Raw genomic sequence first — 25,761 nt, forward strand, 5'->3', positions numbered from 1 at the left:
CTCGTAGCCATTCCTGGAACTGGAAAGGAGACCAGTAATATTAGACAGTGAAAGCCTGTTTTACACTAGCGCCAAGGAGCTACAGACGCTTCCTTCTTAGGTGCCTTTCCATCCACTCCCATGCATTTCACAAGGGGCACAGCAGAGCGAATTATTGGGGAGGCAGTCATCAGGAAAACTGTCTAACCATGATTAAAATAACACATACACATACTGGTCTCTGGAGTGAAGGATGTTAAAATAAATTCTGACCCTCTCCTGGAATTACTATTTGGGCAAGTTAAAAAAAAAAACACAAAAAACCCCACAAAGTCTTACTGCCAGCAAGTCAAGTTTTCTGTAGACACAATCCAATGGCTGAGTATGTTTTCTGGCTACTACAGGTACAGGCTAGGTCCAAGCAGCACAAGCTTTGAAACCATCATCCAAGTTTTCAAACAAGAATGAGTAAGAAAACAACTGCTACTAATACAACATACAAACATTAACATATGCCCAACAAACAGTATTTTAGATCATTAGATTATTTGCCAAAAGTCTGTTCCCTGGTAAATAATGGTTACTGTTGTTATCCCTAAACTAGTTATACATGTCACAGCCTGCTCCTCAAAGAGAACATTCTATAGTCTTTCAAGAATAAAAACCTGCTTTATTTGGCACACATCAGTGAAGAGGTCTTGCAACATTTGAAGAGGTAGTCAAACAGAGCAGTTCAGTGCAAGAGATCACAAAACTTGATCACCAAGCAAACCCGAGTTAATCTCTCAGTTCCTGTAGATTAGAAGACAATGAGAACTCACTCTTTCTGCTTGTTGACTTTTGAATCTCTTTATTTGTGCACTGAAAGAACAAGTACCTCTATGGGAACTCTATGCCCACACAGTTTAGTAATTTTTCAAGTTTACTTTGGGCAAATATCGATCATTCTTTTGTGAAAAGAGGTTCTTAAATTGAAAACAGCAAAAACTTCTTCACGCAGCATGGCTGCATTTCCCCTTAGAAACAACGTTCAGTGGCTCCACCACGGTCCTGCTGCGCTTGGTCTCCTCGACGTGAGGCTTTAACTATCGTCCAGCCAGAAGAGGAGAGGGTCAAAGAGTGGATGTGAACCAGAGGAACTCGCTAGAATCCTTCAGGAGTCGCTGGGTGTGACCTTCACCTTGACTCTGGGCGGTTTGTGGGGACCAACTCCTTTCTTGGCCGCCGTTCCTTGGTCGGAGTCTCCGGGGGTCACGGACCTCACCCACCAGGGCCCTCCACCCTCGGCCAGGCTCCCGCAGGGGAGCGGCTGTTCTGATGACCTCGGGGGCAAAGGTAGGGGGTCCTCAGCGCTTCCAGACCGGCTCCCAGAGACCGGAGCTCACCCGCGCCTCAGGCAGGAGGCGCGGGCCTCGGGCTTCGGGCCAGACACCAGCCGGGCGCCGCCGCTCACCTCGAGCGGCCTCACCTGCCTCTCCCCGGAAACCCAGGAGCCGCCCCACCCTCCCCGCCTTCCCGGGACCCGCACAGCAATGGCGCAGCCGGAAACTGGCCCCGCGACTTCCTCAGGCCGGATCCGGGCGAGGGCCGGCCTGTGGGCGGGTTGGGAGAGTCGCGGCTTCCGCCTTCCTGCTTCCGGCCTGGAGGTGAGTCGTGAGTTGGGGTCCGGACCCATCGTCCCCGGCGAGGTGAAGGGGAGGCGGTTGGGGGTCGCTGCCGCGCTCTTGCCGCGGTGCTCAGCGGAGGTGGCTGCGGCGCCAGCGGCCCAGGGGGTGGCGGGGACGACCCCTGATTCCCGGGGACCGCCGGCTGTTCGAGCCCCGCCGGGCCCGCGCTCGCCGAGGCGGAGGGTCGGGGAAGCGTGGCCCCAGAGGCGGGCCACCGGGTAGGGCGAGGAAGGGTGAGCGAGGGGAAAACACGAGGAAAGGGAAGTGCGGGTGGCTGTGAAGTGCCCTCAGCTTCAGGCGCCGTGCGGGTCTGATCCGAATATCATGCCCGGTGGATCCTTTTCGGAAGGAAGAAGAAGAATATTTATTCCTTCAAGTGTGGAGGGCGCTTGCACCTGGGGTCCGAAATTGAGGTGCACGAGAGGTGTGTATCTGGTGGATGGTAACTCCTTTCTCTGTATTAATGTCTAAAACTCTGCCATAACTAGGTCCTTCACTTCCCCCTTCCTCTTTATTGCAAAGTTCTTTTGCAGGTCTCTGAATCTTGCATTAGTTAATTCATTACTGGGCTGGAGAAGCTGAAAAAACAGATGGGGATCTGTAGTGTCTAGTCTTCACTGTGTGGGTGGGGGCGTACGAATTGGGGTTGGGGGGAAGGCTAGGAACTTTATGCCTTAAGGTAAAAATATGAAGGAATTGTGATAGGATATAATTAAAAACCAATCATGGTAGTTTTGTTTAGGTAATGGAATTGTGAGTGACATACTTTGTTTTGCTTATCTCTGATTTTTCTGTAAAGGGCACAAATTACATAGAGACTAAAAAACCTTTTTAAGAGTAAAACGTTGTTTGATTTTGAAATTAGTAAGGCCCTCCCTTACTAACTCGAAACAAACCTAACCCTGTAAAAATATAAAAAGTTCAAGAACTAGGAATGGATATGCTGCAACAGGTCAGTTAGCTTTTTATGAGTGAGCTTTCTAAATTTATTGTTGAAATAAGTAACTGAGTAAAATATTTGATCCCCAGTAATTAGGAGCTTTTTCCAGGGCATTTTGGTTGTGTAATTATCCCTTAAGATTAGAAAGAAATAGATACTGAATGTATTTAATATGCCAGGCAACTTTACATGTTATTTATAGGTTGCATATAGAGAATTTAGTTTTAACATTTAAAATTGTATTATAATTTATTCCTTAAGGTTGTGACTTTACGGTTTTTCTTTTGTCTATTCTTTTCAACCCAACCAGTATATAGAATTTAAGCCTTCTCTCAGAAGTGTTTTGGTAGAGTTAAAGAAGACGACAGCCAACCAACCGTCATCTGAAATTGTGACTGGCTGATAATCCCAGGACAAAATTAGAGATCACTACTCAAGCATAAGGTACATGACTTTTTAAATCCCAGCTATTCTAATTCTCTACTTTGAATGGAGATTGACACAAACATGAAAGGTTGAAAAGTCTCTGGGGGCAAAATAGATGATATCACTCAAATCCACAACATCCTGATTTGCAAGATGGCCCTTCTTTACTAACTCACAATGGAACAAAAGGCATGGGACGTGTAATGGTTAATTTTCTCTTCTGTTAAGTTTGTTCTCATTTACTATATTATGTCCTCAAAGCTGAAGGAGGGCATAAAATTGCATGTCATCTTTTGCTTTTCTCTCTTTGCATATGAATGGATAATATCATGGTTCCCTTACCTTCTTGTTTCATTTCGGAAACAGCCATCCATTATGTCCCTTTCTCCAGGCATTTCACATACTCCTGACTTTGAGACACCAGATTTGATGATTGTACTTTTGCCCTGGTGGTTCAGAGGTTAAAGTTTCTGCCTGGAATGTGGGAGACCTGGGTTCAATCCCTGGGTCGGGAAGATCCCCTGGAGAAGGAAATGGCAACCCACTCCAGTACTCTTGCCTGGAGAATCCCATGGAGGGAGGAGCCTGGTAGGCTACAGTCCATGGGGTCGCAAAGAGTCAGACACGACTGAGCGACTTGACTTCACTTCTTCATTTTGCAACCTCATGGACTGTAGCCCACCAGGCTCCTCCGTCCATTGGATTCTCCAGGCATGAATACTGGAGTGGGTTGCTATTTCCTTCTCCAGTGGATCTTCCTGACCCAGGGATCAAACCCATGTCTCCTGCATTGCAGGCAGATTCTTTACTGACTGAACCACCACTTTTGTTAATTAGAACTTAATAAGGCTGTGTCAGAAAATGACATATGGGATTCAGCTGTTCCCTGGAATAAGCACATAAAACTTAAGATTCTTATAAAACTCTGCTGCTGAAAGAAAAACAACGACAAAAAAAAGAAAAACAAAAACTCTGCTGCTAAAGTTTATCTTGAGTGTAGGAGGCATGTGAGAATGCATAGTCCTTATAACAGATTTCACATACTTTTTTTTTTCCTCTTCTGTATCTTCATATCTAAGTATTACTCTTCTGGTGGTTTTAAGTGAATTATTTTTTCTTATTGGAAATATTAGTCCTTATTAAAATAGTACTAATTAGTACTTTTTAAAACCAAATAAAAAAACTATTGAGTGATAACAGAATTCTGATTTAACTGTTTGGCGTAACCTTTTCAAAATTTGATTAACCACATCATCTTTTCTCTTGTCTTTACCCCCCTTCCCACCCCTTTCCTAAGGCCTCCACGAACATGTTTGATTTAAAGGCTTGGGCTGAGTATGTTGTGGAATGGGCTGCAAAGGACCCATATGGCTTCCTTACAACAGTTATTTTGGCTCTGACTCCATTGTTTCTAGCAAGTGCTGTGCTGTCTTGGAAATTGGCCAAGATGATTGAGGCCAGGGAAAAGGAGCAAAAGAAGAAACAAAAACGTCAAGAAAACATTGCAAAAGCTAAACGACTGAAAAAGGATTGAAGGAATGAACAGGCTGTGCGTCCAGAGGAAAATTGTGCATCTTTGAAAGGACCCATTAAGGTTTCTTTTTGGATCTTATGACAGCATTACTAAATGAAGTCTGAGTCTATGGAAGAATCATGGCAGTTCTCACCTGTACTGTAGCAACTTTTTGGCTTCGGTATAGAAGTCTCTTGACAGTTACTGTAAATTGGCATTTATTATGCTACAGACTCTTATAACTGACTTTCATTTGCCTTTTTGCAGCTTATGTATGAATACTAAAATGAAAACATCCTGTGAAGAAAAGTGGCTTTAGATTATGAACTCTATTCAAAAATGGCTTAAAATGTAGTCCTGTTCTGGACAAAAGATTAAGAATGTAAAAATCGAGAGTTCTGAGCAGAAAAGCGTGGTTTGGCTTAAAAGATATATGGTGTATTAATTACATCTCTTTATCATTATTACTTATTTCTTGAAATAGAATCATTTCTGGTTTCCTCAGAGCAAACTAATATTATTCAATGAGTACTTCTTTATTTTCTGTATTTTTCTTATTTTAGCTTTTGAGATACTGGTAATTACCAGATAGTCTGCATTTTAAAAAATCTAATTTTATAAAGAATTTTTGTATTATTTTGACTATGTAGAATACCACCAACTGGATATAATCATTTTTGTACTTAATGAGCACTGCCATTTTCTTAGAGATGACTTGAGTAGAGTAACACTATGATTTAAAGCTTAAGAGTAAAAACGCCAAACCTTGGAACTAGTTTATTCTCAATTGTGCTAAGAAATGTGAAGTAGTTAACATGTCTCATCAGATAGTTTGCTGATTATATAGATACCACTTTTGTTTTTTATTGCATTCTTTGTTTTAATTCATGTGGTGGTGATGTCCTTTACTTTTTGATCAGACAGGTTCACGGTGAAAATTAAAATTTCAACTTTCTTTTAAGGAACTTTTAAAGAGTTACAGTTATGTCATGTATCATAAATGGTAAAGGAAGTCTTAATATTTGGAAAAATTTTGTTTGCATTGTATTAATTGGGTGAAAAAGGTATAAATTGTGTCCAAATGAGACTGTTATAATTAGAAATAAAGAGGTAAAGGATATTTCCTTCAGTTAAATAGTATAATTGGAACTTTTTACTCTTTAACATGGCTTTTTTAAATGCATGGTTGATAATTTTGTTTTCAGTAATTAATAGCTTATTAATGTTTTCCTCACCTCTAATAATGAATTTTAAATTGCAAGAAATTGTCCAATAGCTTTAATTTAAAAATGAAACTAGAATATTGAAATAAATTTGATACTTTTTTATAAAGAGGTCCTGAGCTTTTTTTGGGGAGAAGGGATAATAATTCAGGTTAGATGTATTATAGAAGTTAAACCTTTCAAAGGGTTATGAATTTCATTTGTAGATAAGCATACAGCTGACCCTTGAACAGCGCAGGGTTAGGAACATTTGCCCTCTCTCGCAGTTGAAAATAACTTACAGTGGACCCTCACTGTACACTGTTCCTACGTGCAGATTCTCTGTATCTGTAGTTCCTCATCCATGGATTCAACCAACCCTGAATCATGCAGTATTGTAGTACTATTGAAAAAAATCTGTATAAGTGACCCCACACAGTTTGGACCCATGTTCTTCAAGGGTCAACTGTACTTGTAAAAGTTGAGAGCAGTGTTTCTCCAATCTGAGAGCCTAAGGACCTCTGAGAATGTTTATGGACTGGTTTGAACAATACTTAATTACTATTATTTTAGGTTGTCAGTTTCTTGATGCCAGTGCAAGCAACACACTGCAACTCTAGGCACTGAAATAATTGTGTTTAATTACAAACTAGTTATTCAGGTGATCTAGGATGTGCTTTTTATATTATTGAAATTAAAATTTTTAGTTATCTACTAAACCTATGGTTTCATTGTTCATTTTGACAGTTAAAAGGTATTTAACTAAAATGGGTTTTTCCATGGTTCCTGTTGGTCTTAATACAGTTTTGTATTTCTTTGACATAGGCTGTTGTTTCTTCGGCTTTCCCAGCGTTTATGGAGCCAGTTTACACATTTGAGATCAACAAGGTTTTACAGTATTTGTGTCTATATGTTGTGTGTATTGCAGGGGTAGGGATGTATTACATCCTGATAAACCCATTACAAATTGAAAATTTACTGAATAATGTACTGAAAGTCAAAAACAGGATGGTTGTGTGGGAACAGGATGAGTGTGGGTATCAGTTGTTTACTGGCGATTGCGTGACTGGCAGCTGTGGCTCCATGCCACTGCTCAGCATCAAGTGTCCTAGTGTATACCACTAGTCTGAGAAAAGAGCAAACTTCAACAGTTTCTGTTCAGTATCATAAAGCTGAAAAAATAAGTTGGGGACTTAATTATTATGGGGTTTGATAATTATTGTGAGGTTTGATATTCTTCAGAAAAATCAGTCTGTTGTTATACTATTACAGTTGAATCCCATCTACTGTTACCCAGAATACTTCTTTTGAAAACTACCAACCTATTATGTTGTTTCTGAAGTTCTTAGAAGTAGTATAATCAATGACCTTTTATGGCTGGTTTTGAAGGAAAAACAGACTGCCTGTAACAAACATTATACTGCCTCCCTCCCCAGAAGTTTGTGCATCAGAATTTGACTCATAGTGTCCTGTGGTAAACTTCAGTATGGTCTTATTGTATCAGATACACAAGCGCATTTTAAACTTATTTCCTGACATCACAGTGAGCAAAAGAAATAAGCTTCTGATGCAGTGAGCTGGAAACCCAATGCTGAGGTCCACTATAACAAACAGCTTCTCACCTATCCTTAGGGGCACTTTATACCTCATCTGGTTTTAAGTTAGAGGAAGTGTGATTCCTATTTAGGAATGATTGTTTTTATGTTTGCAACTGAGTATAGGCTCACTTTGATGTGCTTCATATCTGTAATAAACGTATAAGAACAAATTCTGTATTTCTCAAACATATTAAAAGGGGTTCTGTGTTCAAATACCAAAAGTTTGGGAAACAGGGTAAAGCAGTTCATTTCTGCATGATTTCTTGGAGTCTTTTAGGTTACTTTGATTATCATAGACTTTCCTCCCCTCTTTTCCACCCTTCCTCAAAGAACATAAACAGTTTGAGAAAGCCTAGTCTAAGTGAATTCAGGTTACATTTTAAATAGTGTGCTTAATGAGATGGCATTAAAAAAAATCAATATGATGGTATTGAATCAAGGCTGATGAAAGTAAATAAATGACAGATCTGTTTGTAAACATAGGAATGAAAAAGGATAACAGTGGGAAAATTATTTACTCCATTAAAAAAAATTTTTTTTAATTACAGACATCTAACAGGCTAGACTTAAATGGTTATACCCAACAAGCTTTACATGTATACTTGAACAATTTGTATAATAAGGGCTTTGGGGAGAAAAATGCTATATGCATGTATAGCAGAAGCACAGGAAGTCAGGAAGGATTTATCTGAGTAGTTAAGGTATATATGATACTATTTTAAAATGAACATTTTAACTTCTGAAATTAAAACTGCATGGGTTTGGAGTCTGTCTGGAAGAGATGATGAAAAACATTTTCATTAGAAAACTTGCAAATACTCCAAATATAACTTTAAAATATGAAATATGGTAGACAAGTAAATATTTTATGTAAAACTTTGATTCTGCTGTGCATGTGTCTGGCCTAGAAGCCTTGTATAAAAACAAGATTATTTAGAAAGGCAGTCTTAATTTAGGTCAAGCTTATAGTCTCATTTTTATGTAGGACTAGTCAAGGCTATGATTTTTCCTGTGGTCATGTATGGATGTGAGAGTTGGACTGTGAAGAAAGCTGAGCGCCGAAGAATTGATGCTTTTGAACTGTGGTGTTGGAGAAGACTCTTGAGAGTCCCTTGGACTGCAAGGAGATCCAGCCAGTCCGTTCTGAAGGAGATCAGCCCTGGGATTTCTTTGGAAGGAATGATGCTAAAGCTGAAACTCCAGTACTTTGGCCAGCTCATGCGAAGAGTTGACTCATTGGAAAAGGCTCTGATGCTGGGAGGGATTGGGGGCAGGAGGAGAAAGGGACGACAGAGGATGAGATGGCTGGATGGCATCACGGACTCGATGGACGTGAGTCTGAGTGAACTCCAGGAGATGGTGATGGACAGGGAGGCCTGGCGTGCTGCGATTCATGGGGTCGCAAAGAGTCGGACACGACTGAGCGACTGAACTGAACTGAACTGAACAGTATAACCAGTCATCCTAAAAATGTTAGTCTAGAGGGAAGTAATGTGGATGGATTACTACAAACTTTATTCTTACCTCTCAAAATCACTTTGAAAGTGCACACTTTAATGAGTGGGCCAGTATCATCTTACTGTTAACTATTGGCTAAGATTTTCTTTTTTTGTAAAACAGATATTTTAAAATGAAAACTATACAAATTAAAATTAATGTAAATTCTGTCACATATATTAAGATACTTCTAAACTCTCACTCCAGTATTCTTGCCTGGAGAATTCCATGGACAGAGGAGCCTGATGGGCTACAGTCCATATGGCTGCAAAGACAAGGACTGGACTGAGTGAGCACACACGTATGCACAGAACAGTCTACACGGTAAACATCTGCAAAAGATGCACACACAGTACAATTAATGAGCTGGCAGGAATTCGGTAGTAGAAGCATTCTATTCTATCATGTTAGAATTTATAATTTTTCCTGTAATTAAGGATTCAAGGACATGTTACCTTACAGTCAATTCCACAACAAATTTTATGTCTTTATATTGCCTAGGAGCTAGTTCCTTTTTTGCCTAACTTTGGTAAAATGTACTACTACTTTATAATAATGTAAACAGACAGAATAATTAACCTGATAGTAACAGGACTGCTTAAATGTTAATATTACCTAAGGGCTTTTTTGGTCATTCCTTAAGTATTATGGTGATTACATTTGATTACTTGTTTTAGTATAACATTTTATAAATGTTTCTGTAGTTTATTTCTTAAGCAATTAAACATTTTAACCTTCTATTAAGTAAAACTCTCAACCTATGTGTTTTTAGGAATTCATTATTAAACACTTAACCAGGGATTTTCTTATACTATTCAGAGCATTAAGATCTGAGGCTTTCTTCAGTCCATGTTTATTGAGTAGTTGTTACAATGGCAAACACTGTTAGAGGATCTCTATATTAGAATTAGAACTATTAGAACTATGTTAGAATTAGAACTGGGAGAGGGGTTAGGGAGAAAATGGATACATTTTATGGCTGACTCGCTTTGCTGTTCACCTGAAACTACCGTAACACTGATAATCAGCTATACCTCAATACAAAAGAAAAAGTTCAAAGTTTGATAAAGCAAACCATAAATGGAAAAAAAATTATAACTATTAACAACAGAAACTTGGTTGTGCACTTCAGAAAGTGTATGACCTTTCTAAAACACTTTTGTATATAATCTGTTTTAATGTTATGTGTCTATACTTTTCAATATACAAATCACTGTAATCTTGAGTAACAGTGGAATCACTTTCTGAGAACTCCGCTCTATTTTCCATTTCTTCAAAGTAATTTTTAATCTTACAGAACTAAACTATTACTGTACCATTTCTTTGTTTACTGTCCTTTCAAACTATTGTGATAGATTCTTTACTTCTACTGGTCCAAATACCTTTCTTTAAAACTCCAACCTCAATCCCACCATAAACTAGCTTTTGTCCCATCTACTCATCAAGATAGTTTTTTTTTTTTTTTTCATTTATCAAGTAAATTTTCTTGGCCTCCACATGCCTCATCCAAGTTCATGTTTTTGATTAGTCCTTTAGAATCTTACTGTGCTTTAGAATCCTTTAGAATCTATAGAAATTATAGTCCTTTAGAATCCTTTAGAATCTATAGAAATAGCAGTCTTCTTCTAAGCTCAATATTTACCCTTACCATTTCTACCTAGATATATGGGAGCAATCCAAAGAGGGAAAAATCTAAGACAATTCATAAACAGAGAATTTCTATATTCTCTAATTTCTATAGATCCTTTAGAATTATAGAAATTAGTCCTTTAGAATCTATAGAAATAGCAGTCTTCTGAGCTCAGTGTTTATTTACCCTTACCATTTCTACCAAGATATATGGAAACAAAGAGGAAAAAAACTAAGCAAATTCATAAAAAGAGAATGATGACTGCATAAGCCAAGTGAAGGATTTAAGCCTACAAGAAGTTAGGTTTTGATGGTTGATAATCTCACACTTACACAACAGTGAAAACAAGATCTTAAGCTTAAGGGCAAAGAGAACTAGAGTAGAGATGGAAAGCACAAAGTATCTTTTTACTTTTATTTGTTAAAATAGTCACATACATATAAAGCTTTACCACAGTACACTCATTGACTGTGGCGCTTGTCGTCTTGCGGTATCCAGGATCCTGGCTGAAAGGTTTTGCCAGTGCTGGTGGGAGTCACTGAGGGTTCATCTTTTCCAAAGTACGGAGCAGAGGCGTGCCCTTTAATCTGAGTTTGAACTGGTGGAGGAAGTTCCTTGTTGCTCTCCTCCTGAAGCAGCTTTTCTTTTTCATAAAAATCTTGGCTTTTCATTTGAATTTCTTCTCTGTATATTTCATTCTTCATTATTTCCTGCATGCATATATAAATGGAAGAAATCATTAAATTTCTAGTTAGAAGAAAACCCAAACTACAGGTTTTATAAAAATAAAATAGCTGGTAAAAAAAATAAAGTACATATAGACATGATTCTTGCTTTGCATTTAAATAATATATAGATACACACAGCGTAACTTTGAAAAAGCTATCTGATTATATATTGATGTTATTTTGAATTAAACAGCTATATCCTGGTATACAATAATAAAAAGAAGGGAGGGAACACGAGATAGAGATACTTACTTCCCAGGAAGTGAAACAAACTACTTAACATGAAATATTAGTATATATACCTATGAAGTATTACACAAGGGCATAAAAGTCACTCTTATCAAAAGATTTTCCAAATACAACAGCTATTTACTGCCTCAGTGACTAATCAGTGATGTGTACTTCTACTGGAGATGAAGTGACGGTGAGAAGGCCTCAGAGAGGTGCTCCTGCCAGTCTTTTCTCTGTGGGACTCAATGCATGCCAGGACCAAGACTCATCAATTTTTCTTTTTCCACTGGAGTGCTATGGCAGTGAAGAGGAGGACAGACGCAGAATCAGAGTTCAGCATGCCTTAGACACCAGTTCCACAAAGGCACTCTGCTATTGGAAATGCTTCCTCCAGTAAGTGCAAGCAATTTGTGCAATGCAGGTCTATCACTCAGATTTGCTATTCTATCTGTAAGGATCTATGAAGCAGGGCAAAGGCTAATACAGTTTTGACAAGAGAGCACACTGGTCATAGCAAACACCCTCTTGCAACAACACAAGAGAGGACAATACACATGGACATCACCAGATGGTCAACACCGAAATCAGACTGATTATATTCTTTGCAGCCAAAGATGGAGAAGCTCTATACAGTCAGCAAAAACAAGACCGGGAGCTGACTGTGGCTCAGATCATGAACCCCTTATTGCCAAATTCAGACTTAAATTGAAGAAAGTAGGGAAAACCACTAGGCCATTCAGGTATGACCTCAATCAAATCCCTTATTATACAGTGGAAGTAAGAAATAGATTTAAAGGACTAGATCTGATACAGTGCCTGATGAACTATGGACGGATGCTCATTACATTGTATAGGAGACGGATCAAGACCATCCCCCCAAAAAAGAAATGCTAAAACGCAAAACGGCTGTCTGGGGAGGCCTTACAAATAGCTGTGAAAAGAAGAGAAGCAAAAAGCAAAGGAGAAAAGGAAAGATATAAGCACCTAAATGCAGAGTTCCAAAGAATAGCAAGAAGAGATAAAATCTTCCTCAACGATCAATGCAAAGAAATAGAGGAAAACAACAGAATGGAAAGACTAGAGATCTCTTGAAGAAAATTAGAGACACCAAGGGAACATTTCATGCAAAGATGGGCTCGATAAAGGACAGAAATGGTATGGACCTAACAGAAGCAGAAGATATTAAGAAGAGGTGGCAAGAATACACAGAAGAACTGTACAAAAAAGATCTTCATGACCTGGATAATCACGGTGGTGTGATCACTCACCTAGAGCCAGATATTCTGGAATGTGAACTCAAGTGGGCCTTAGGAAGCATCACTATGGACAAAGCTAGTGGAGCTGATGGAATTCCAGTGGAGCTATTTCAAATCCTGAAAGATGATGCTGTGAAAGTGCTGCACTCAATATGTCAGCAACTTTGGAAAACTCAGCAGTGGCACAAGACTGGAAAAGGTCCGTTTTCATTCCAATCCCAAAGAAAGGCAATGCCAAAGAATGCTCTAAATACTGCACAAGTGCACTCATCTCACACACTAGTAAAGTAATGCTCAAAATTCTCCAAGCCATGCTTCAGCAGTATGTGAACCGTGAACTTCCAGATGTTCAAGCTGGTTTTAGAAAAGGCAGAGGAACCAGAGATCAAATTGCCAACATCTGCTGGATCATTGAAAAAGCAAGAGAGTTCCAGAAAAACATCTACTTCTGCTTTATTGACTATGCCAAAGCCTTTGACTGTGTGGATTACAATAAACTGTGGAAAATTCTCAAAGAAGTGGAAATACCAGACCACCTGACCTGCCTCTTGAGAAACCTATATGCAGGTCAGGAAGCAACAGTTAGAACTGGACATGGAACAACAGACTGGTTCCAAATAGGAAAAGGAGTACGTCAAGGCTGTATATTGTCACCCTGCTTATTTAACTTATACGCAAAGTACATCATGAGAAACACTGGGCTGGAAGAAGCACAAGCTGGAATCAAGACTGCTGGGAGAAATATCAGTAACCTCAGCTATGCAGATGACACCACCCTTACGGCAGAAAGTGAAGAGGAACTAAAGAGCCTCTTGATGAATGTGAAAGAGGAGAATGAAAAAGTTGGCTTAAAGCTCAACATTCAGAAAACTAAGATCATGACATCTGGCCCCATCACTTCATGGCAAATAGATAAGGAAACAGTGGAAACAGTGGCAGACTATTTTTTTGGGCTCCAAAATCACTGCAAATGGTGACTGCAGCCATGAAATGAAAAGATGCTTACTCCTTGGAAGGAAAGTTATGACCAACCTAGATAGCATATTCAAAAGCAGAGACATTACTTTGCCAACAAAGATCCATCTAATCAAGGCTATGGTTTTTCCTGTGGTCATGTATGGATGTGAGAGTTGGACTGTGAAGAAGGCTGAGTGCCGAAGAATTGATGCTTTTGAACTGTGGTGTTGGAGGAGACTCTGAAAGTTCCTTGAACTGCAAGGAGATCCAACCAGTCAATCCTAAAGGAAATCAGTCCTGAATATTCATGGGAAGGACTAATGGTAAAACTGAAACTCCAGTACTTTGGCCACCTCATGCGAAGAGTTGACTCATTGGAAAAGACTCTGATGGTGGGAGGGATTGAGGGCAGGAAGAGAAGGGGAAAACAGAGGATGAGATAGCTGGATGGCATCACTGACTTGATGGACATGAGTTTGAGTAAACTCCGGGAGTTGGTGATAGACAGGGAGACCTGGCGTGCTGCGATCTATAGGGTTGCAAAAGTCGGACACGACTGAGTGACTGAACTGACTGAACTGATGCCCCCAGCTGGCGAAGGAAATGGCCACCCACTCCAGAATTCTTGCCTGGAGAATCTCATGGACAGGGGAGCCTGGTGGGCTACGGTTGTGGGACTGCAAAAAGTCGGACATGACTGAGCACACAGCACAAACCCCCATACAACAATGAATCTATAACTGTATTTTACTGAAAATAAGACCATCAAATTTAAAATGCATCACTGATACATACCACTAAAAAAGGCAATTAAATTTCACATTCTGATTTCAGAGATGTCAAAATTTGAAAAGATAAGCATCTTAAAAACAGGTGAAATAGTAAAAAAATTAGTAAATTTTGCTTATCTGTATTTTCTGATTTTTCTTTAAGAAGATCACAAAAACATCTGATATTTCTTGAAGAATATATATGTTATTTAAAATGTGTGTGTTAGTCATTTAATCGTGTCCAATTCTTTGTGACCTCATGGACTGAAACCCGCTAGGCTCCTCCGTCCATGCAATTTTCCAGGCAAGAATACTGGAGTGGGTTGCCATTTCCTTCTCCAGGGGAATCTTCCTGACCCAGGGATAGACCCTAGGTCTCCTGTATTGCAGGCAGACTCTTTACTGTTTGAGCTACCAGGGAAGCCCTGAATATTTCTTGAAGAATATGTATGTTATTTATAATATGTTAACGTAATTAATATCTGACAATACTGTCAAAAACAAGTTCTCCCAAGTTATTTTTTAATATCAAGATTTTTAAAAATTACACATCTGGGTTTTAAAAGCACGATGAAATCTTTCTGTTTCTAACATGAATTTCAAGCAAAAATAGTTCTTCAATAAGGTAAACACTGATATTTAAAATCATATTTAAAATAATGGTCTGTACATCTAGGAAAAAGATTTAGAGAGGTTATAACTATCACTAAACCGAAACTTCTAGGCACAAAGAAGGAAATTAATGAAACTTCTCCCCCAAAGCAAACATGTGAGGGAAGGAATATTTATAAATATTCCTATAATTTCCATAACACAGATCAATTCTGTATGAGTTTAACAACCATAGTAACTATGAGTTTAGAGATAGCTGCTCTGACTGAGAATGAGAATAGTCAGGCTTTTCTTTCATATATATATCCTGTAGAATCCTCAGGCCAGGTGACCACTTGTCACAAAGGAAGTCCCTCAATATGATACTGGAAGTAATGGAAGTAGATGGAACTCTTTTTTCAGTCTGAGGCCATCTCCACTCAAGACCCTCTATGAAGTGATATGTCAGTATGAAAGCTCTTTCTCCTGGGCAGAATGAAAGGATCAGGACTGCGCTAAATTTGCACTAGTAGCCACCACAGGTAGCAAAACCTACTGAGAAGCTGGTATGCAGCTTGCTTTGCTTTGGTGTAAGAGGGACAGTCATAACACCTTTATGGATTTCAGCTTGCCTGCTGTAGTCTTACAGCTAGTGCAAGGCTATGCCTTCTGCATAAAAGGCAACCAAGGGCAGAGGGCTGGTTTTTTTTTTTTCTGCCTTCACTTTTTTCTGCCTCTTTACTCACCATATTCTGCCAAGTAGTATCTTATAGCACCTACTGAGGCAAATAAAAAGCCAATCTGTACATGTTAATTACTTTAACATGAAGATTAAAGATTTTAAAGTTGAACAACATGGAAACCATAGTTTTTCCCTAGAAAATAAATTTTGTCTTTGTTTTTTCTTTTAAACTAATGCTTACCAGACCCCTGCCAACAGCTTCCAGAAGAATTAAACTGAACATAAATCATTTATGAGGGGAAATCTAGTTTTGTAAATATTTGGAGTTGATAAAATGAAAGTAGTTAGGTAGAAAAAATAGGAATTTGTAGACTTAAAGATAAACAGAAGCAATTTTTTAAAAAAGCTGATTTTACAGCAGAAATTACTACAAAACAAAGTTTTTCCCCCTAAATTATTTCCTTGGAACAAAGTCACCTTAAATCTCAAAATGGTTATCAACAAAAACATTGGTTATTTCAGCATCTTATGAATAAACCAAGGGTAAGTAGGTCTTACATAAATGTTTATATGTTTAAAACAAATATTTATCCTTTAACATGGGCTTCCCTGGTGGCTCAGCAGTAAGGAATCCGCCTGCAATGCAGGAGACGTGGGCTTGATCCCTGGGTTGGGAAGATCCCCTGGAGAAGGAAATGGCAATCCACCCCAAAATTCTTGCCTGGGAAATCCCATGGACAGAGGAGCCTGGTGGACCTTGGGTCCATTGTGTCCACTGGGTCACAAGAGTTACACGCACTCAGTGACTAAACCACCACCACCTTTTTACATTCTCGAACATTAAAAAAAAAAACCAGTTGTATGGTATTTTACCACTTGCATTACACCATGACTTACTTAATGACTACCTCTATTTTTGTTTACAATATTTCACTTTTTCATTTAAAAAACAGCACTCTGATGACTATTCACATAGACAGTTCTTTTACCCAAACACACATAGTTTCAATCCCAAATCTACCTTTTACTATCTATGACACAAAGAAAGTCACTTAATTTTTTCAGGTGCAGTTTCTTTATCTGAAAATGGGAATAGAGTGACCATGTATGTATAAACATTTATATCTCAAATACCCAAATGGATACTATTCACATTGTTTGACCTTCTGAAAATTTGCAGCTAAAAACATGGGCTCTGAAGCAAGACTAATTGCATACAAATCTCAGTTTTGCCATTTACTAGCTGTGTGACCCTGTTAATGTTGCTTAGCCTCGCTGTGTCTCACAGTGTCTTCTTCAGCAGGCTACTGCAAAGACTGGGAAATAAACTGGCTACTCCTGGGAAATAAGCTGGCTACTACTGGGCAGTTAACAGTACAACGGAAAAGCGTATGAGTGAATTTTTAAATAGTGATTGTTTACTCTGTTCCATTCAAAATAAATACACCAAACAGGTGTAAACCTGTCCTTCTTTCTCACCTCAGGGTAGAAATAAAGTCTCAATACTATACCTCTAAGTACTTAAAAATTTAACCCACTAATTTGTGACATACATTGATTAACTATTTGTTGTGAACATTTTGTAAACAGCAGAATTCCTACATTAATTGCTATCTTTTTGAAGAATGAACAAAACTCATAATTTTGCCAGGATAAAAAAAATCTCCAATTTAATGTGCTACAGTCTCCACAAAGCCAGCAACCATTACCACTGGATTGAGAACTAAGGTGTTAGTAAGACACAGCCTTCTGGCTTGAAAACACAAGATGGAATAACTGGTGCCAGACAAGTTCTTCTGCCATAAACAACTAGTGAGTGAGTGAGTGCAAGTTGCTCAGCTTGTGTCTGACTCTGCGACCCCATTGACTGTAGAGTCCATGGAATTGTCCAGGCCAGAATACTGGAGTTGGTAGCCTTTTTCTCCAAGGGATCTTCCCAACCGAGGGATTGAACGCAGGACTCCCGTATTGCAGGTGGATTCTTTACCAGCTAAGCCACAAAGGAAGCCCATAAACAACTAGAAAACTGGAAAAAACACTCAACTCTCCAAACACTAAACAGCAGCTGGTGCCTTAACTGTGATCCTTGAGGGAAGCGAAATAAATGAGATGACCCCTGTTTCACCTCAGCTTTCGGCCTGGAGGCATATTATGGGCTGCTGCACAGAAACAGGGGACCCGAGCAGAGGTTGGTGATCTCGGTGAGGTAAAGAGATAGACAGATATAGTTGGTTAGGGAGTCTGAGGAAGCTGGAATCTGTGGGGCAGAGCATCAGAACACACACAGAGAAGAGTTCTAGAAACCTGCATAGGAGTACCCTTAGTGTTCAGCTGAGTATTAATCTGCGTATGGATGAGACTCTACAGGGTCACGAAAGTCAATTTCTAGCTAAAGAATAACTACTGAGGAACTATAAACTGAACAGCTGTGGTAGCTTGCATGAGACTAGGAGACATTTAAGTTCTAATGGACTAGAGATTCCTCACCAAACCTGAAGGGCATTTACTATAGAGACTTCAGAACGAAACCTCCATAAGAGGAAGGATAAATTAGCCCACAAATCCTGGAATGTGAAGTCAAGCGGGCCTTAGAAAGCATCGCTATGAACAAAGCTAGTGGAGGTGATGGAATTCCAGTGGAGCTATTTCAGATCCTGAAAGATGATACTCTGAAAGTGCTGCACTCAATATGTCAGCAAATTTGGAAAACTCAGCAGTGGCCACAGGACTGGAAAAGGTCCGTTTTCATTCCAATCCCTAAGAAAGGCAATGCCAAAGAATGCTCAAACTACTGCACAATTGCACTCATCTCACACGCTAGTAAAGTAATGCTCAAAATTCTCCAAGCCAGGCTTCAGCAATACCTGAACCGTTAAGTTTCAGATGTTCAAGCTGGTTTTAGAAAAGGCAGAGGAACCAGAGATCAAATTGCCAACATCTGTTGGATCATTGAAAAAGCAAGAGAGTTCCAGAAAAAACATCTACTTCTGCTTTATTGACTATGCCAAAGACTTTGACTGTGTGGATCACAATAAATTGTGGAAAATTTTGAAAGAGATGGGAATACCAGACCACCTGACCTGCCTCGTTAGAAACCTATATGCAGGTCAGGAAGCAACAGTTAGAACTGGACATGGAACAACAGACTGGTTCCAAAAAGGAAAAGGAGTATGTCAAGGCTGTATATTGATTGTCACCCTGCTTATTTAACTGATGTTCAGAGTACATCATGCAAAATACTGGGCTGGAAGAAGCACAAGTTGGAATCAAGACTGCCAGGAGAAATATCAATAACCTCAGCTATGCAGATGACACCACCTTACGGCAGAAAGTGAAGAGGAACTAAAGAGCCTCTTGATGAAAGTGAAAAAGGAGAGTGAAAAAGTTGGCTTAAAGCTCAACATTCAGAAAACTAAGATCATGACATCTGGTCCTATCACTTCATGGCAAATAGATGGGGAAACAGTGGAAACAGTGGCAGACTTTATTTTTTTGGGCTCCAAAATCACTGCAGATGGTGACTGCATCCATGAAATTAAAAGATGCTTACTCCTTGGAAGGATATTTATGACCAACCTAGATAGCATATAAAAGAGCAGAGACATTACTTTGCTAACAAAGGTCCGTCTAGTCAAGGCTATGGTTTTTCCAGTGGTCATGTATGGATGTGAGAGTTGGACTGTGAAGAAAGCTGAGCCCTGAAGAATTGATGCTTTTGAACTGTGGTGTTGGAGAAGACTCTTGAGAGTCCCTGGCACTCCAAGGAAATCCAACCAGTCCATCCTAAAGGAGATCAGTCCTGGGTGTTCATTGGAAGGACTGATGTTGAAGCTGAAGCTCCAATACTTTGGCCACCTGATGCGAAGAGCTGACTCACTGGAAAACAATCTGATGCTGGGAGGGATTGGGGGCAGGAGGAGAAGGGGATGACAGAGGATGAGATGGCTGGATGGCATCACCATCTTGATGGATGTGAGTCTGAGTAAACTCCGGTTTTGGTGATGGACAGGGAGGCCTGGCGTGCTGCAATTCATGGGGTTGCAAAGAGTCAGACACGACTGAGCGACTGAACTGAACTGAGACATAACTCTTGGAGAAGGCAATGGCATCCCACTCCAGTACTCTTGCCTGGAAAATCCCATGGGCGGAGGAGCCTGGTAGGCTACAGTCCATGGGTCTCTTAAGAGTCGGACATGACTGAGCGACTTCACTTTCACTTTTCACTTTCATGCATTGGAGAAGGAAATGGCAACCCACTCCAGTGTTCTTGCTTGGAGAATTCCAGGGATGGGGAGCCTGCTGGGCTGCCGTCTATGGGGTCACACAGAGTTGGACATGACTGAAGTGACTTAGCAGGAGCAGCAGAGACAACTCTAAACTTGCACTGTTCAATACAGTAGAATTTCAATTAATTAAAATGTAAAATTTAGTTCCTTAAATGTACTAGACACATTTCAAGTTTTTACTATTCAAATGTGACTGGTGGCTACCATCTCGGAAAGTACAGATATAAAACATTCCCATCACTGCAGAAACTCCAATTGAACAGTATTTCTCTAGATCTACCTGAACAAAACTCAAAAATAAAGCCTCTAAAAGCCTGGGCTGATTCACATGTAAATTAACATACTCTAAAACTAACCAACCAAAAAACAAAACCTCAACATTTTTAAACGGATGCTAAAAAACACAGACAGTAAATAACGTCCTGTTTCAATGTTTATCATCCAGTCACAAAGAAGGAAAGTGTAATTAAAACCAGTTAACAGAAACATGATAGAAATGAGGAAATTAATCGATAAGGACTTCATCATAGCTGCTATAACTATGTTCAAAGACGTAAAAGAAAATGCAACAGAAAGAAGAAAAAACTAGAAACATTTAAAAAGAACCAAATAGAACTTCTAGAAGTGAAAAATAATACATGAGATAAAAAATGTAATGGATATGGTTAACAGGACATGAAACACCGCAGAAAAACAATAAATCTGGAAATGGAAAGTATACAAACTGAAGCAAAAGAGAGAAAAAGGTTAAAAACTGAACCAGAGCCTCACTGAGCTCTGGGGCAATATTAAGCAGTCTCACATACACGTAACTGGAATCACAGAACGAGAAGAGAGGAGACACAAAATAATGACTAAAAATATATGAAGTAAATAAACATATAAATCTACACATCCAAGACACTAAAAAACACTCCAAGTAGGAAAATTATAAAACCAAAGCTTATCAAATCAAACTGTGAAAAATTAATGATAAAGAGAAAATCTTTTAAAATCTACAAAAAGACATTTAAGAGACAAAGATTAATAATATTGAGTTCTCATCAGAAACAACGCAAGGCGTATAGAACAATGAAATGACTTTAATATACTGAAAGAAAACATAAACTGTCCATTTAGAAACCTATATTCAGTAGAAATATCCTTTAAAAATAAGGTATGATGAGATTTTCAGACCAAAAAAAAGAGGGGGTGTGTGTTTTTGTCACAAGCAAACCTCTATTATAAGAACATGAAAGGAATTACTTTAGGTTGAAAAATGATACAATATGGAAATGTGAATCTACATAAAGGAATGAATAGTGCCAGAAATATCAGAACGAAGGCCTTCATTGCAGGGAAAAATGCTAGACTTTGGGATACTCTGCTAGGTACTCAGTGCCCTGTGACTTTATGTCAATCCACTCTCAGCTACTTGAGCCCACGAGTAGCATCATCACATTGTGCATTGAAACTACTGCTATAGATTTTGCGGGTTATCATCATTGTATCCCCACCAGAAGGACTTTTCAAGCTTTGCAAAAATGTCAGTAATAGAGGAGAAGTATAGCTGGAAATGAAAGAGGATTGTTGTGAGCATATGCAGCACTCAAATTAACAGCACTACCTGGGGGACAGATGATGCCTCATTCCCTCCCTACTCCCACCTGACAAACAGGCTTTGCCCACCAAACCTTCCATGTCTTGCAAACTTTCCATTGTCCTGGCTTCCAAAGGCCCTTCTCCACTGAAGCTGACTCTGGTGGGGTGGAGAAACAGAAAGCCATGCATGAGGTCAACCTGTTTCTGAGAAGGTCACATCAAAGAGTCCCCTGGAGTGAAGCACTGAAGAATACCATTCTCAACCAATCTCAGGGAAGAAGAGGAAAAAACCAAAAAACCACATACTGACAACAGAGAAAGCACAAGCTGTACCAAAATCTGGTGTTTCAGAACTTTCCCAAATATGTTGTTTATGAATGACCATTGTTCTGTGACAGTCTCATTTCAACAGGCACCAGGGGTGTTTAGCTGGAGCAAATTAGCTTAGGCTTGAGGTGTTTACAGCAGAGACTTGATATTGGACAAACAGACAAACTCATTTGTGAAAAGTATCATGTGAAATGTTTGAATTTCTGTATTTCTTTAGTCAAATTATAAATCACCATTGTTTGTGAAGGATTACATTGAAAAAGAGATTAAAAAAAAAAAAAGCATTGTATGCCCTTAACAAGCTTAACCTTGTTTTTGTAGCGTAGACAAGTTAATGGTTACCTACTATGTTAGTGCTATTGTTTAGTCGCTAAGTTGTGTCCAACTCTTTGCAACCCTATGGACTGTAGTCCGCCAGCCTCCTCTGTCCACGGGATTTTCTGGGCAAGAATACTGAACTGGGTAGCCATTTCCTTTTCCAGGGGATCTTCCTGACCCAGGGATCGAACCTGCATCTCCTACACTGGCAGGTGGATTCTTTACTGCTGAGCTCCAGAGAAGCCGTACTTATTGTGTACTATTTATTAATTCGGTGATAAGAACTCAAGGCCCTAAAATGTTGCAGCTCAAGTCCTTTTCAATGCTGCTTCTTTGCTAAGTTCAGTTCAGTTCAGTCCAGTCGCTCAGTCGTGTCTGACGCTGCGACCCCATGGACTGCAGCACGCCAGGCTTCCTGGTCCATCACCAACTCCCAGAAGCTACTCAAACTCATTTCCATTGAATCAGTGATGCCATCCAACCATCTCATCCTCTGTCATCCCTTTTGCTAAGAGCCCTACTTAAGATAAGCCCTTTTAGTAGCTGTACTATTGTTCTCCTGAATGTTGGAAATTAATAGGTGTGGTAATGACAAGAGAGCTATCTCCAGAAGATGGTGAAGGACAGGGAAGCCTGGCATGCTGCAGCCCATGGCGTCACAAGAGTCGGACACACACTGAGCGACCGAACAACAGCAATGACAAGAGTTTTTACAGTTGTTTTTTCCTTTAATGAACAAAATATAGATAAAAACGAAGCTTGAAAATGCAATTTTCAGACATGTTGACTCAAAGACATTAGGAATTATTAATATATAATTCCATTTCAATCATATAGTCCTGTATGTGAAAATCTAGTACATGTGACTTTTCCAAGATGGTGAAGAAATAGGCTCAAATATACAGTTATAGCCATTGGAGATATTACATAACAGAACAGGCTGCTGCTGCTGCTGCTAACTCGCTTCAGTCGTGTCCAACTCTGTGCGACCCCAGAGATGGCAGCCCACTAGGCTCCCCTGTCCCTGGGATTCTCCAGGCAAGAATACTGGAGTGGGTTGCCATTTCCTTCTCCAAGGCATGAAAGTGAAAAGTGAAAGTGAAGTCGCTTAGTCATGTCCGACTCTTAGCGACCCCATGGACTGCAGCCTACCAGGCTCCTCCATCCATGGGATTTTCCAGGCAAGAGTACTGGAGTGGGGTGCCATTGCCTTCTCCGAACAGAACAGGCTACTTGGAATATAAAAAAGAGGTAAAACAACTGATGGACTAGAACTAAAGATCTCTAAGATGATATCTTGGGAGAGATAAAGGGAACTGGGGCAACGCAAACTTGAACCCTGGAACCACACTCTAGTTAGCAGAGAGGAGGGAGAGGGCGATCTGTAAGTGCCCTCTTGTGGATACCCCAGCTTGCCCGGAACAAAGCTTAGATTACTTAGTAAGTATATGGCAAATAGCAGGGGGAGAAGTGGAAGCAGTGACAGATTTTCTTTTCTTGGACTCCAAATTCACTGCAGATGGTGACTGCAGCCACAAAATTAAAAGATGCTTGCTCCTTGGAAGGAAAGCTATGATAAACCTAGACAACGTATTAAAAAGCAGAGACATCACTTTGCCGACAAAAGTCAAAGCTATGTTTTTTCCAGTAGATATGTACAGATGTGACACTCCCTGGTTGTCTAGAGGTTAGGAGTCAGCTCTCTCATGGCTTGGGTTTGATTCCTGGTCAGGGAAGCCTTTCTGGGCTTCCCTGCTAACTCAGCTGGTAAAGAAACCACCTGCAGTGCCGGAGATCCCAGTTTGATCCCTGCGTTGGGAAGATTCCCTGGAGAAGGGATAGGCTACCCACTCCAGTATTCTTGGGCTTCCCTGGTGCCTCAGATAGTAAAGAATCCACCCGCAATGCAGGAGATCTGGTTTTGATCCCTGGGTTGGGAAGATCCCCTAGAGGAGGGCATGGCAACCCACTCCAGTGTTCTTGCCTGGAAAATCCCATGGACAGAGGAGCCTGGTGGGTTACAGTCCACAGGGTCGCCAAGAGTCACACACAACTGAAGTTACTGAGCACTAGCATAGTGTATGGATGTCAGAGTTGGACCATAAATAAGGCTGAGTGCTGAAGAATTAAGTTTTTGAATTGTGGTGCTGGAGAAGATTCTTGCTAGTCCCCCAGAGAGCAAGGAGATCAAACCAGTCAATCTTAAAGGAAATCAATCCTGAATATTCACTGGAAGGACTGGTGCTGAAGTTGAAGCTGAAGCTCCAATACTTTGGCCACTTGATGCAAAGAGCCAGCTCACTGGAAAAGACCCTGATGCTGAGAAAGACTGAAGGCAAATGGAGAAGGGGGTGGCAAAGGATGAAATGGTTAGATAGCACACTGACTCAATGGATATGAATTTGAGCAAACTCTGGAAGACAACAGAAAACAAAGGAGCCTGGTGTGCCACAGTCCATGGGGTTCCCAAGAGTAGGGCATGACCTAGAGACTGAACAAGAACTGGAGAAAGGAAAGGGCTGAGAACTGAGTGAGTTAAAATGGTGACCCAAAGATTTTTCCGTCTCAGGTATCCATGTCATTCCGCATGTCTGGGGCCACACTGGGACAAGAGGTATAGGAATGAACAATTCTGAGTCTAAATTATTTAACGGAATTGAGTATTTGGACACTGATCTAAGCACACATATAACAGCATTTAGGAATATTTACTATTACACATACACCTTTTGAACAAGAGGAAGATAAATACAAATGACCCATTATTAATAACTGAAAATATGTAAAGTGTCACTAGTATTTTTTAAATTCGTCTATTTGTATGTGCCACATGTATGTATAAATAAAAATGAAAAACTGTTTTCATGATGTAATTCAGGAGCTCAATCCCCTAACCTTATTTCTCTCTTTAGAGTCTCAGCCAGGTCAATGGAAAATTCTTCTGTCATTTCAGTAACACACTCTATATACATATATATGATGGTGTGATATTCATTTAAAGATAAAATTCTGTAATAGACTTCAAAATTATTTTGTAATTTTTATACAAATAGAACTGGAAATGGAATATAGAGCTAATGGTCAGTCCTTTATTAGGAAATTCTAATGTTTATTTTTAAACTGCTATGAATCCAGCTAGGAAAAAAGGCAGACAGAACAGTTACATATAATATAACCCATTTTTTCTTTAAGATTCTGCCTTCACACTCCTCTGGAGTTTGGTATTTATAAATGGTCTCCATTTGGTTTCAAGTACTTGTGAATTTCAAGTATATCACATATAACTATGTTCAAACTTAAGTACAAAAGAAATCCCAAGATTAAAAAAATCTAAATACAGTTTAAAGTAAATTCGGCAGTGTTTCATTGTTAGAAAGTTTAGTATATTCAAAAGCAAGTAAAAGCTTAGGAGTCAGTCTTATGACTAATGATGAAATTGCCCATGGCACTGGATGATTTTTCAGCCTTCTATGGGAACAACAAAAACATGGCTGTTTCATAATGATCCAGTTATATTACATACAAAAAACATGAACCTAAATTCTTTAAAGTCTTAATTTAAAATTTTAAATTCACAAT

General features: G+C 39.5%; 2 protein-coding genes across 3 annotated transcripts in view; one reads left to right on the plus strand and one right to left on the minus strand.

Annotated features, from left to right (window-relative positions):
- Positions 1–1,836: 1,836 nt before the first annotated feature.
- SMIM15 (small integral membrane protein 15) lies at positions 1,837–6,317 on the plus strand. Its single transcript, XM_068990631.1, has 3 exons — positions 1,837–2,070; positions 2,897–3,030; positions 4,310–6,317. The coding sequence occupies exon 3, from the start codon at positions 4,322–4,324 to the stop codon at positions 4,544–4,546; it is 225 nt and encodes a 74-aa protein (XP_068846732.1). The 5' UTR covers positions 1,837–2,070; positions 2,897–3,030; positions 4,310–4,321; the 3' UTR covers positions 4,547–6,317.
- A 4,583-nt stretch (positions 6,318–10,900) lies between these two features.
- Positions 10,901–25,761, minus strand: part of NDUFAF2 (NADH:ubiquinone oxidoreductase complex assembly factor 2) — a 173,500-nt gene continuing 158,639 nt past the window's right edge. For both annotated transcript variants that reach the window (XM_068990760.1, XM_068990759.1), the window contains one exon: positions 10,901–11,162. In XM_068990760.1, coding sequence (XP_068846861.1) covers positions 10,914–11,162 — 249 coding nt within the window. In that variant the 3' untranslated portion in view covers positions 10,901–10,913. The remainder of the gene's footprint in view (positions 11,163–25,761) is intronic.

Source organism: Capricornis sumatraensis, chromosome 18 (assembly GCF_032405125.1).
Source record: "Capricornis sumatraensis isolate serow.1 chromosome 18, serow.2, whole genome shotgun sequence".
Classification (NCBI taxonomy): domain Eukaryota; kingdom Metazoa; phylum Chordata; class Mammalia; order Artiodactyla; family Bovidae; genus Capricornis; species Capricornis sumatraensis.